The sequence below is a fragment of the Crocodylus porosus genome, unplaced genomic scaffold (assembly GCF_001723895.1).
Source record: "Crocodylus porosus isolate Cpor-Errol unplaced genomic scaffold, CroPor_comp1, whole genome shotgun sequence".
NCBI lineage: Eukaryota > Metazoa > Chordata > Crocodylia > Crocodylidae > Crocodylus > Crocodylus porosus.
The window spans coordinates 31,631,684-31,645,627 of record NW_017728915.1 but is presented as its reverse complement, the minus strand read 5'-3'; the positions used below and the strand labels follow the sequence as shown (position 1 = coordinate 31,645,627).

At 39.5% G+C, this 13,944-nt stretch overlaps 1 protein-coding gene across 14 annotated transcripts in view; it reads right to left on the bottom strand.

Moving 5' to 3' along the window:
* The window catches only part of WWOX (WW domain containing oxidoreductase), a 683,982-nt gene that overhangs the window by 499,333 nt on the left and 170,705 nt on the right, over positions 1-13,944 (bottom strand). For 13 of the 14 annotated variants that reach the window (XM_019535921.1, XM_019535923.1, XM_019535922.1 and 10 more), the window contains 2 exons: positions 11,803-11,988; positions 7,962-8,226 (listed from right to left, as the gene is read on the bottom strand). In XM_019535921.1, coding sequence (XP_019391466.1) covers positions 7,962-8,226; positions 11,803-11,988 — 451 coding nt within the window. Of the gene's footprint in view, positions 1-7,949; positions 8,227-11,802; positions 11,989-13,944 lie in introns of those variants that run through there. The other variant, XM_019535924.1, reaches the window with a different exon arrangement.

Genomic DNA, 13,944 nt, shown 5'->3' with positions numbered 1-13,944 from the left:
AGGCAGACAGAACAGCGTCCACTTAGGGCTTTCTGGAACTAATCAACAGGTCAGCTAGTAATGTCCCTTCCTTCCTTACTTCCTTGGAAAAAGCTATTTAACAAGAGCTTGAATTAATGAGAGAGGCTTTTGTTTTGTTGATGGGCTGCTAAACACTGTGTTATCAGCCCCGTGCTGACCCCGTAGTCTGTCAGGTTTGCTGCAGACAGTATGAAGAAGCAGGGAGAGGGAGACTGAAAAGCTCAGGATCATCAACAGATGCATGCACTGCACCCCTCCTCCCTTTGCCTCAGAGTGCTAGGCCAAGACTGGGGTCTAGCAAGGCACCTGCCCCTTGAGCAGAGAACAGGGAAAAGCCTGGGATGGTGCAGGCAGGGTGACGGTTTAAAACCGAGTTTAATCAGAGCATCCTGCCAGGGCCTGGCTATACCCCTTTCCCCCCAAGCTCAGCAATCTAGAAGGGAAGAGAGGGCTGCTCTGGTGCTCCTCAGCTTCTAACCTGAGCCACTGCAGGGTTGTGCCTGCATTTTCTCAGTCTAGAGGGAATGTCTGTTCAGTTGCAAACTGATTCAATCTAGGCAGATTAGACTAACCGGTCAGATTTAATCAATTCAGGCTCAGGCTTTTTGAATGTCTATCTCTAGCTGTGGAGCCTGGGAATTTCAAACAAGAGAAATTACAGTGCAATCATAACAGAGGAAGCGTAAATACAAAATTACTTTTCAAACCTTTGTTAAATGCTCATTATTTCATTTGCAATACATCTAAAGCCCACAGAATCTTTTGTTTTCCCCTCCTAGTGTGCAGTCAGGAGCTTTATTTCTGGATGATCTAAAACCTGAATCAAGAGAAATAAAAAACAACTTAATATACCCTGACTTTCTGCAGTTTCTAAAACAGGAGGTTCAGCTCCTTTGTGTTAATTAACAACTGTGAGTAAGCAAGCAGGCTTTTTGGATTGCACAAAGCAGCCTGTGAAGTTGCACATGTTGTGTGCATTTGTGGGAAATTCAAACCTTTTTATGAAAAGTTACTGAATTGCATGCAAACATTTCACAAATTATACATAACTTTCTAATCCAAGGAGACTTCCAGGCTGGAAAATTGAAAATATTCTATTCAGTTTCTAGCTACAATGCAATTACTTACATTATAAATCATTAAGAGCCAAACACTGTCCACCAGCAAAAACCCCAAGCAGTAGGGGTAGGCATTTTAGAGTTGCACCAGGATCTGATGAGGGAGGGAAGGGGGGGAGGAAGCTCTTTCCTTTCTCCCCGAGGTCATAAAATGTAGCAGAGCCACCTCACAACAGCTACTGAAATTTCTGCATTGCAGTAGCTTCTATGGATGCCATGCTCTCTTCCATAAGCAAGAATAGCGGAGGAGTCAATGCCCACATTGCCCACAAACATTACATACTTTGCTACATAAATGCTACACACTTTATTCAGTGAAGAGTTACCTCTGAAGTAGCGCATGACACTCAGGAGGGATTATTTAAAATCTACCCTTGCACTTCCGTGCAGTGTAACTACTGCTTCTGCCCATCTCGTAGCTCTCTGCTCTCATGAAGAAGAGTGAAGAGAGTGATGGGGAGAAAAATGTATTTTCTCCCCATTTACTGTGGCTACTTTTTTGTTAATAGGAAAGCAGAAAATTACCTCTCAAACTACGTGTAAAGAAATACTGCTCTACCCTTAGCAGACTGCATGTACATTAAGTATTATTTATCTGAAGTTTTAACTTCTTGGCTGTGGATGTTTCCAACTACTTCACAAACAGCATCTTCATGTGTCCATCCAACAAGTAATCAGAAAAAGCAGGTGATCAAACAACTTCTTTCCCATTACAGTCAACAAGAAGCAAACCCCAATTTTAGGCAAGTTCCACTAAAGCATGATTAAAATACCAAGTAAACATGGATTTGTCTCAGCTTATTTTATTCTGGTTCCTTACCAGATCACAGCCAGAACTATAGAGAGAGAAATTATGCCTCCATGCTTGTGGAATGACAACTGATTTCTGATCTCCCTTTACTTCTTATTAAACACCAGAACAGACCTTCAAATCTCTTTCTTCACTCCTTACGGCCTAAGCCCTGCGTGCTTAGTAGGGCTACACGGTCACCATCTTTCTGGAACAGAGGATATAGCAAGTACTCTAGAGCAGATAAGATGTAGACTATAATTAAATGTTGAGTTCTGGCTTGCGTTTACATTTTTTGCATTTATCTTAATAATAAGACGGCTGCATATGGAACATATGTACACCTGAAACACACGCACGCGTGGACAAACACCCCTCCCACCGATTAGTCTTGAAGTTCTAGGTGCATAGCTGAGGGTAGAATTTGGCTTCAATAGTGCCGTAAATTATGAAAGCCAACGTGAACTCAGCAGCAGCCCACACAGATCTTTGGACTTCAAAATCTGTTTACTTAAAGAGAGAACACTGGCTCCAATTACTGGGGTTATCCCAGTCTCTCTGTTTTTTTTAAAAGTACTTTAAGGTTCATGTTAACTTCCGTCAAAAGCAGGCAGAAATGTTGGAGGACAAAACAAAGCCTAAGAACACTAAGACTGCATCGAAAGAGGGCTTCAGAAAGCAACTCAAATCATCATATGAATCTTGACCACAGTCAATTTTAGCCCAGAGAGAGTTATGGCAGCCGAGCACTATGGATGCAGATTTTAATATTTTCTTCTCACATATTTTCTAATAATGTATACAGCTATCAGAAATAAAACGAAGTCGCCAGTTCCTAAACGATGGTTTAATACTGACATTCAGCAAATGAGGCCTATGGTCTTAAAAAGGTACTCCCTCCCATTTCTCTAGAACACGTTTCGATCAAGAAATGCCACTTGTAAAATCTTCATATTCTACAACAAAAAGCAGATATACATTTATCTGCCCCTTTAGAAATTTTAAACTATAAGTCTTTGTACAGCAGGTTATTCAAGGGCAGAATTATGGTTAGCTGAGGTTGAGAGTGACATCTCGTGCTTTGCAAGGTATAATTTATAACTCTGCAACAGAAACAACATTTTACTCCCATCCATTAAGAAGGGAGTAGCACATCTGTTAAAACTATAGTACAATGGCTGGCTTTGCGCTGCAACAGGAAACGTAACCCAATAGTCTCAGAACTTCTACAAACTCTAGCCATTTTTTAATGTAAAAGGATTTGAAAATTTAGTTCACTGTAACATCTGTTAAGCTCTTGCTACTCTAACACATGATATTCTTTCTGCTCTTACCTGCCAACAAAAATATTTGGTTCTATGTAAGACTATCGCAAGTGTGTGATAATAGCACTCCGCTTCTAATTTTATATGCCACTGTACGCTGACAAGATCATATGGTAGAGGTGCTAGTAAATCTGTTTTGTATCAGAAATAAAATCTTTTGATACATTTATTCAATTTTAATTGTATATGAATCTACCAACAAGTCAGGAATTTTGAATGCACATTAACATTAAAAGCACGAGAGACTATACAGTTATACCATGCATATTTCTTTTCCTTCTTACCGGCTTTTATCGAGCCAGCTGGGCCTGTACAAGTTCTGATGTACTGATGCCTCTGAGTCCTTCTCCCAGTCTTCCCATTTGTCCTTAATACCTACCTGATGCAGTTTGCCTTCAAGCAGAACGTAAGCTCTTCACTGCCAATACTACTTTTTGCTATTTTACTTGACATTTATATAAAACTATAAAGACCTGGTCCTAATTACAGCTTCTGATTGTTACAATAATGGAAGTACTAAATGGGACTTGATGATCTGCTCAGGTCCCTTCCAACCCTACTAACTATGAAACTTACTACTAGTGCTACCTACCATATATAACACATTTGAAGTGTCTTATAACTCCATATGTTGGCTTCTTTTTTTCAAAACATGTAGGAGTTTGAGGAAGGCAGAACATTCAGTTCAGTTTCCACTTATCTAAGTAGTATAATGTCTGCTAGAGTCACCATACAAATAAGTTGCAGCAGCAGCAGACCTGAAACTTTCATGTCATTGACTAGAAGGAGTGGCTATGTTCAGCACTGATGCGTCAGACATTACTATACTGTGAGAAACCTTAAGACATGGATGGGATGGAGTTGCATTTCTTTTAACGTGGTAATCCATTTAAAGCAACAATTAAAAATACATATCTAAAAGCCTAGCTTGTCTAAGAGAAGTTCAGCCCAAGAAAGTTACTTAAGAATAAGAGTGTCCAAACTGTAAAACTAACCGTCCGCAACACCATTCCTCGAACATGTACTTCAAATAGCCTGGTTCCCTGACAAGTATCCTAATTATTGTAAACTGAAGTCACCGTAGTCACAGCAAGTGCTGGCAAATTTAAAAAAAAGGGGTGATTTTAGAACAGTGCTCCTCAATGCTTCAGGGAATCAGCTAGAACTAGAGGGCTACAGGCAGCGTTTCCTAGCAGTGATTCTGTCATGCAGAGACTTCTAAGTGCCACATGCCAGAGGCTGCATGACCTCTCCCAGAAATGGAAATTCTCTGTAGGCAGCAACATGCATCTCTGAAGACAGCACTACGCCCTCTCATTCAGACTGGAGCTATTCAGCGTTTATGAACTGAGCTACTAGGATTTTTTCAAAACCAGAGCATATAACCTCACCCACTCTTTGGAAGTGAAACTAAATAATCAACTTGCTAAGACGCAAATGTAATTTCTAATAACTGTAATTTAAAGGGATCATAATTTAATAAATTCCATTAGGATATAATTACTGCAAAAAAACAAATGTGACAAAAATTAATACTCTCAGTAATAAGCAGTAACTGATTTAGCAATTTGGAGGAAGTATATTATTCTGGATACACAAGATGTAAAATATTAGAGAGAGAGAGAGCAAGAATGAATCTTCTGATTCTCTTCTGAATCAGAAGCTTCATAACTGACCAAAAAGTTGCAATAATGAAGCCTACAATATATCATCCACCATATTCTCAGTGCTCCCCTATGACACTGTCTGTCTTGCGAAACAAAAAGCAAAAACTTGAATATTAACCATGTGCAGCGTATTAGGATGGAAAGGCCCTAATCATTAACCAGGGGCTCTGTGTGTTAGGTAGGGTACGGTTTTCTAACAATCATACAATTCACACCTGTGCCAACTAAACTCTAAGAAAGAAATTTGGTATCCTAACTGTAAACTCATCTGACCCCTAAAGCAATTTACTAGGAAAATATGGAGGATAGGGTACAGGTGGCCTACATGCTCGAGAAGGGATGCCAGTTTCTAACAAGTTCTCTCAGCTTTTAGCCCAACTTACTCATGTGGTAGAGGCACTTGGGAGGATAAGGGCAGTATTTGTCACATTATATACTATACGTTCACCAATGCTCGTCATCATATCACCTTAATTGTCTACATTCATTCCAAGCCAACCCTCATAAAGAACTGAGTACAGTAATTCCCGTTGCTTTGAGAATCGCTGATCCTTTTTGCACAAACACCAGAAACAAATAAGCACCATCACAGAAGGCTACTGAATACAGCAAAAGAAAAATTTATAAAAAATCCCTAATTAACGCATTCAAATAGAGGAAGGTGAGCTTATCTGAACTATAAAACTAAACAGATACAAAAGTCTCATTTGCATCCAAGTAAGCAAAGCTGAGATACTTAAATTAGGTACCACAAACTGTATCATTTTTACTTCAAAAATAGCATTACTCACTGACAGACCTACCACATTCCTATCAGTTCAGATAAGGAGAACATTTTATCCTACCCAAAGAGAAGCTCATAGTCTATCCTACAAACTCTGGCCTTCATAGGGCACACATTTATTGTACTGACCACCACAAGCATGACTGAAGCATGCCTCAAGAGCTGCTCAGGTCACGCACCAAAGCTCAACCACCTCAACAGTTCGCATACTGACCCAACTGGCACTTGTGTCTTTTGTACATATGAATTCTGCAACCTACAGAGATGTTAAGATTATTCAGACTGCCCGGATCATTGCTAATGCATCAAACTATGACAGCAAGAGCATGCACAACTTCTCTCTCATAGATGGAGGCTGGAATAAGGCATCACTGAAAATCTGTCTCTTTTGTTGGATAAGAGTAGAGCTTTGGCCTCTGGGCCACTTTCAGACTTTTGAACACCTGAGGCCTGAGCCACTTTCTTGTATTGATGTAAATTAAAATTAAGTCTTTTTTTTTTTTTCAATACACCAGTGTGAAACTAGTTTAAGTGAATATATATCAGGCCCCTTTCCTGTAGCTAACTGCACACTTCAGACATTAATCTGACTAGCTACTGGGGGTCTCGTTATTGAGTGACCTACTCGGAGATGGATACTCCACTCCCATCAATTCCTTCCCTGCTCCTTCTCAAATGAAAACAATTCATTTTGTCCAGATCGCTGGCTCAAAGTGACAATGACTTGTGTAACCCCACTACCTCTGGCATCAATCACCAAGTCCATGGTGAGATGGACTGAACCAACCGCCAAAGTAGGATTGGCTCTGCATAGGTCTGGATTCCCTTTCTCCACAACCCTGATGCGTAGTTGCAGAAAATGGAGAGGCATATTTTTCCTTTGGGAATGTCAGTCTCTCTCAGTGCATAGGTGATGAGAAACAGTCAATAAGGTTAAAAGGCAACCAGTTCTCAGCAAAGTAAAAGTCATCCCGAGTCCAGCAAACCAATGTGGACAGTTTATAAATAAATCAGGTCAGGGGTTAGAAGACGATAGGGGTAACACCCCTCTGCTTGTCAGTAGTGCAAAGTCTTAGATAATGAAGGATGCTAGTAGTAGTTACGAAAGGACTAGGTCAATCTTCTTTGCATAATGGGCCCAATCTGGTGTTTGGCGGAAAGAAAACATTGCTTTCTGGAAATGGCACAAGATAAGAAACTGGGCAGTAGGGCAACACATTTTAATGCCTCATTTAGAATCCACTGAAGCCATGGGGTCCTGTTGGCTAACTCATAATCCTGGCAGGGCTACAACTAGATTTCTCACCACTTATTATCCTATTTGAATACTGTTGTTTGCAAATGGCACACCTGTCCTTTTAAATTATGATCTGATGATGTTTGAGGCAGGCTGCTCCTGGAAGAGCTATAAAATATTATGGTTTTGAGCATCTAGAGCGTCAGACAGATGAATTCATGTTGCACTGCCATTTGTAGAACACAGTTGTCAGGCATTTATAAATGTGCCATCAACAAGACCCTTCCAACACATCCATGCAGCTCCCCTTCACTGAGCAATGCTTCCCATTTGAAATTCAAGCTTGTTTGGTTTTTCTCCCAAAGCAAAAAAGCAGCATTTGAAACGTTTTTAAGAATCGGCATTTTGCTTTCATGCTTAGCTATTTAAAAATGACCGCTTGAAATCCCTCAAAAGCTCATAAACAAAAAACCAGAACAGACTAAGTTAAAAAAAAACCCACCTAAGGAAGTAATTATCTTTGGACTTACAAATAATGGAAAGAGAGCAAAAAGTTATAAACCTGCAGAAGCATCTTGAAAGCATCTTCCTCAGTCATCAATAATCCCATTAGCATGGCTCTCTAACCAAGGCATTTACCTACCTCTCTATTTAGATGAAAAATGATTGAGCAAAAACAATTAAAAATTTCAAAACAACTTGTTAAATGCTTTAAACATAAGCCAAATCACAACATCAACCCCAGGCCCTACCAGATGCAATTCCCTTTACCAGAGCAAATAAAACCCTGCATTCCAACACAGCGTGTTTACATTAGACAGACAAGGCTAATCTGAAATGGCTTGAGGAGCCTCTCTTAGAGTGCTCGCGGGCCTGACAGTGCGATCGTCATTAAAAATACAGTTGTAGTCATGAGGGGCAAAAGGTTAACGCAAATATGTACATCTGGGGGTTTTGTAGCTTCACTCCCAGGATCTGAAAACTGAGGATGTGTAAAATGCTGCAGATCAGTCGCTTACCATGGATTTGGTGAAAGGCCGAGCCAAGGTAAACAACAGGGTATACACCCACCAGTTGCGATGGAGGGACGAGTACATCATAGTTCCAGGATGCACTGCATTAGATGTCACCCCGTGGGGAGAAAGGCGTCGGTTTAGCTCATTGGAGAAGAGTATATTGCAAAGCTTGGAACGGTTGTACGCCAGCATAGCCCAGTACTCTTTCTTAGATGGAGAAAGCAGGCTGAAGTCAAGTTTTCCTGAGGAGTCTTTTATGTCTGTAAATCTAAAAAACAGTAAACAGGCCTTAGACACTATGGACCAAACTCTGATCTCATTTAAAACTGTGCAACTCCGCTCAGCTCACTTCGGGTTGTGCTGCTCCAGATAGGAGCAAAATTTAGCGCCTGATTTACACAGAAAAAAAACCCTATTTTGCAGTTCCTTCAAATGTACTGGACATTGCTTAAGGTACACAAAAAATGAAGGGAAAAAAAGGAAATGATAGGATAGATTTAACACAACAAAAGTAGAAATAAACACAGGTTTTTCTGATCATTTAAAAACTCTGAACTGCATTTTTTTTGGTTTTACACATGGCAACAAAGATAGTTATTTTTAAGTTTGTTTTGTTTTGTAAACTCACACAAGCACAATTAACTTACATTTAAATAATTCAGAATGAAGGATTTCTGTTTTTAAAAACAGTGTAATGTGTATTCTTAGCCTTCTTCCTCCACCCATCTCCCACATTTATTTTTACCAAATACTCAAGCATTGCGTATTTTCATGCAAGTGTTCAAGTAACTATGGATGAGCCCTGCTGCCTCTTAGACTCTTTTTTAGATTAAAAATTGATGAATATAAAGGGGTTATAACCTTGGTAACTTGCCATCAATAGTCTTATATGTTTAAAAGATAAATGTAAACAAAGCCAAAATGAGTTCTGGCAGAGTATAATGTTTTTAAGTATACCCATGGCATGGCTGAACACAAATCAAAGTAACTAGTTGATGTTTTTTAATTGGGTCTGACAGAGTCATTAAACACCAGCTGTTTGTTTCTTTCTTTCTTTTCTTTTTTTAATAACAAAGTAGTGAATGTACTCAAGGCATTTACATGAAGAAAAGGAATTTTCTAGATAGTCATCTTAGCATCCTTACAATTTTGGCTTATTAAATTAACAGTACACATTAGTGCTGAGAAATAAATTAAATCACTGTTACAAAACTACGTTATACAGAGGAAAGCCACTAAAACCAAAAAAGATTTAACAAACTTTCTTTTAATATTTAGAGCCTTTAGCATAAGCTGGGGAGCAGGAAAAAAAAAACCCTAAACAAAACTGTAGTGCAAAACAGGTTGCCTAAATTGTAGAATCTCCTGCCCCAATAACTTGATTAACTAGTCACTTCAGTCAGGAGCAAAAATAGCAATACACACAGCTAAAAGGTCTTCAGGGTGATTAGGGCCTTGAAGAATCAGGACCTGGCTTGGTCTCAGAAATAAAATGCCTCGTTCAAGACTACTCCAGGAATAAACATAAATGACTGTGGCCAAATCAGATCATAAGACACTGTCTACAACAAAAATATAATTCTGAAATCAGGCTGTGTGCAGCGGCATATTGTGAACCCAATACCAGCCCTACTTAAGTGAACCAGTCTTACTCATGTTGGCAGCTCTCACTAGCTTCCATGTACTATCAAGTTAATTGCATAGAAATTAAGACAAGAGGAAATTCAACCTATTTACTATTCACATTTTAATATGGTGCACTTAAATTACCCATACACTTAATTTTAATCAAATTCATTTGCACTGAATCCAGTTAACTAACCAATGCAAAGGAAGAACCAGGGAGGCAAATAAATATGTTGCCTTGGAGCAGTTGAGTATAATATTTTCTACAAACACAGAACTTTATTTTTCCCCTAACAGGGGGCTTGACTCCAGTGAAAAGATTCAGCCAAGGTTTATGGAAGTAATTAGATACCAACACTTCTGTTTTACAACGTGGTTTAAGGCTCAGAGTTCTCAAGTAGGTCGAAAAGTACTACCACATAATAAGATCTACTGTCTAAACTAGCTCTCTGCAGAAGTTTATTGCTATTGAACTGCCAGAAAAAAAAGCCATTTAAATGGCCATTTTAAATGTTCAAATATGATTTAAGGGACGAGAAATAAACTCCTAAAAACGGAAAAGCAATAGATTGCATTAGTTGTTATATTCAGTCATTCACTGTTACTCAATTTTTGATGGGCTTCCATAAACCTCTGTGGATCTTACTGAGTTAGCAATGAGCACTTAAAAAAAATCTGTTTTTTCAAAAGAAAGATAAAGACATGCAAAGATATAAGCTCCAGTTATGCACAGCTCTTAAGGGGGGGGGGGAACAAAGATGTCATTTAAAATACTGTTTGAGATACAAACTTACAAAGGGAAACAAGCAGCTGACAATTCAACATAATCGCCCATTAAATAACAGCTCATTTATACATATCCCATTGTGCCCTCCACATCTGGCAAGTGATTGGAGTTGGCAGATTTATTTCTAGAGCTATCCTGCCTGCCCCACAGTAGCCTTCCTCACTCCTACCAGAACTCTGCTACTTGCTTTAACAAACCTGGTGTGATTTGCAAAGATAAGGATGTCCAGATTTTGTTACCACCTAATTACTAGATGTTTCATGTCTTTTAACACCAGGGAGGATTATTACTGGCGTTTTCTATTGCTTCCTTTCATTTCAGCCACCATAAATTTAAAATGGTAAAAGTAAATCTATCTGCAGTGTGTCATTTATACCATAAGCCCCTGTGTTTGGAAGTGATAAAGGGTTCAGCCTGACCCTTGGCTGGTCTCTCTCTACCAGGTCCCAAGGGTTACATTTTATGGAAACATGATTAAAAAAATAAGCTTCATTCTGGGTCACTAAAACATTTCAGAAATCAAAAAAAAGAAGTACTTGCACATTTTTTTCTTTTGGCTTTGCTGAAGCTGTTGTAGGCAGCACCAGAAAAGTGAAATCAAAATCAACAGTAATGTTACTAACACTGGCCTTCATGGCCCAATCCTGCAATCTCTGCACATCCAGAAATCAGAAAGGTGACTGGGGCCAGAAAGCACTGGGCCCTACATCTTATTCTGCGTAATTACTAAAAACCAAAACCCCCCTTTTCTTTCTTTTCTGTTTTTAACACAGCTCCAAAATAAGCTGCAGAAATAGCCAGAGTAATATAAAATTGTGCATCGTGCTTTTGGCCAACTAAACTCCAACTGGTGATAGGAAAAAGGGTTGTCTGATATTTTGATTGAAATTTTAACCAAAAGAGGCATGGCCAGATCTCTAATATGTATTAACTACAGTACTTCCCTTCCTACAATTATATACCTAATGTCTGCATTGAATTCCCTAACTTCTCATTATAAAACAATTGGATTTCATCTAGCAGTCTTTAATTGCATTGTTTCTCCTGTTAGAATAACCACACATTCTTCTTGGTAAGATGTTGAAGTTGTTGAATGACAAATCAATAAAGGTCACGCCATTCTGATTTAATCAATTATTATTCCATCTCCTAGCAAAATCAATCAGTGGCCTGAAGTGCAGTGAAAAATCTGCATTCATACAAAGAGTGGCCAAAAAAATACTACCCAATATTATGAAACTTGTATGTTATAGCCAGATCCTCCAGTGTTCATAAATAAGAGCAATCCTTTCAGTAAGATTTCTCAGGCACGAGCCAGTGTTGTAAGGCTGGGCCTTCTGTGTATTAAAAGGTTTGTATTTCCACCCTAGTGACCGTGCGATTTTAGAAAGGGAGCTAAATAATAAACCGCACTGTGCGACTTGAACCAACCTGTGTGATTCTGATGAAACCATCACAACTCTTGCAGGAGACGAGCGACACAGGACATCTTGAAGGAGCTGGACGAGGTAAAAATTCCCCAAATAATTCACCTGAAAGGTGGACTCCAAGTCATCCTCCGTCAAAGACCAGGGGAGAGCAAAAACAGCAGCATTGCAAATCAGGATGTGAAGGGGCCTGAATAATCAGAAAGATAGGAAGGCATTAAAAAAAAAAAAGAGCTGAATGTAGTAAGTGTAATAAAATGTTCTATTTTTGGAATTGGAGGCTGCACCTCATCAGGGCAACACCTCACGAGGAAAAAGGGCAAAAGTAACAAACAAAAGTAGCTTGTCAACAACTAGAGCCCAAATTCTTTGCATCTCCAGATTCATACAATTGAGGCGAAAACCTCATCAGCACAGAAGTTTTTGATGCTCAAAACATCCGTAATCCCTGGATGGGTGACTGGCACGCATGTGCAGGTCTGACTGAGCGGGCATGTAGACTGGCCTGTAATCACCATAGCTCCTCTCCACTCCTTCAGATGTCACTGAACACCCCAAGAAATAGGGGGACACGTATGGGAAAGTTCAGCGCTTCAGAGGTAATTCTGGCACAAATATGTCAGGAAAGGTTGCCAGTTCATTCAGTGATTAGGAAAAGGATGCAACACTGCCAGAATCGGAATTGCATTGTATTGGAAAGAGACCTTTTCCTTAGCATCGACATAACAGAATGTTTCTTCTCCTTACTGGGAAGGAATCTCAACCCACAAAAGATCCAATTCCCATTTGTTTCTTAAATGTTGGACATATCAATTCATCACAGCTGGGAAATACAAGGAAACTTGATAGACAGTTATTGAAAGAGATCAAAACACCCATGTCTGTGGATGAAACTGGGATAAGAACAACACCGCATGAATGGTGCTTAAAAAAAAAAAAAAAAAATCAGTTGGGAGGGGATCAGGATGGAAAAAGAATAACCTGAATAACACGTGAAGCATTAAATCTAGGAAACTCTGTCCTCTGGTGGGAAAATTACCACAGCCTTACATGAGACCCTTGAGACAGAGACTGTCCTTAAACCATATCACCTGGCCCCTCAAATGGAGAAGGCACTTTGAAGGATTTTGCAGACAAAAGCCCCTAGTTCTAGGGTCTCCTTGTCAAGGCAGAATCCACCTATTCTAAACTGGGAACGGGGAGAAGGTCATCTCCACCTCCCTGCAGATCCATTGAGATCACTGGTTTCAAGCACACAGTCAAGACTAGAGTCAATAACAGTCACAAAACCTGTTCATCCTTGGCCTTAACCATAAAAAGGCTCCTTTATTTTGCACTTGGTGTGCTATGCATCTCACACTTTCTTAAACCAAACAGGTAGAACAAGGACAATTACCCTGCTTCCTTTCATTTCTGCATGTGAGGGGGCGAAGGGCTCGGTGTCTTCCTACCAAGTAAAACTTGACCCAACTGAGGTTTTACTTGACTGTCTTTGTCATTGAAGAAATCTTGGCACCAATGGATTTAGCTCTGTTTTTGGATGGCTTAACAGACTTAGAATCTGATATAGCAGATCTCAGCAGGGATGTCTTTGAGCTTGAAAGGTCAAATTTGACAGGCTGAGTCTGCAAGAGACAATTCCTGTAACAGTAGGAGTTTAACCCTACATTCTTGGTCCTGATATATCCAAAGAGCAAAGGTCGCACAAGCCAAGCAGTCACCAAGCAAGTGCCCTTCACTGTATTTCAGCACACAAAACGAAGGGGCATTATGGACAATTAAGAACAAAAATGCAACTTACAAAATGCATTTTCTACACTAGTATCAGCCCTGTTAGGTATGTGACCAACAAATGGATAAGCTTGATGGCAAAACCAATTTTTTAAAAATCTCAGTGTGTCCCTAATTTATTATAAACCTAACAGACTCCTAAACAACAAAAGAGTATAATTAAAAATGGAGCAAATGAAACAAGCAGTAAGACATGGAAGACAAAAATTTGCTGTTTTTAAATACCACTGTCTAGGAATAAAATGTCTATAGCCACACCGCCTTGTCTACGACATATGACACTGGGTGCACAATCAAGGATCATCACTTTCTTAGACCGTTCCAAGGCAGGAGCACGCAGGCCACACAAATCCCA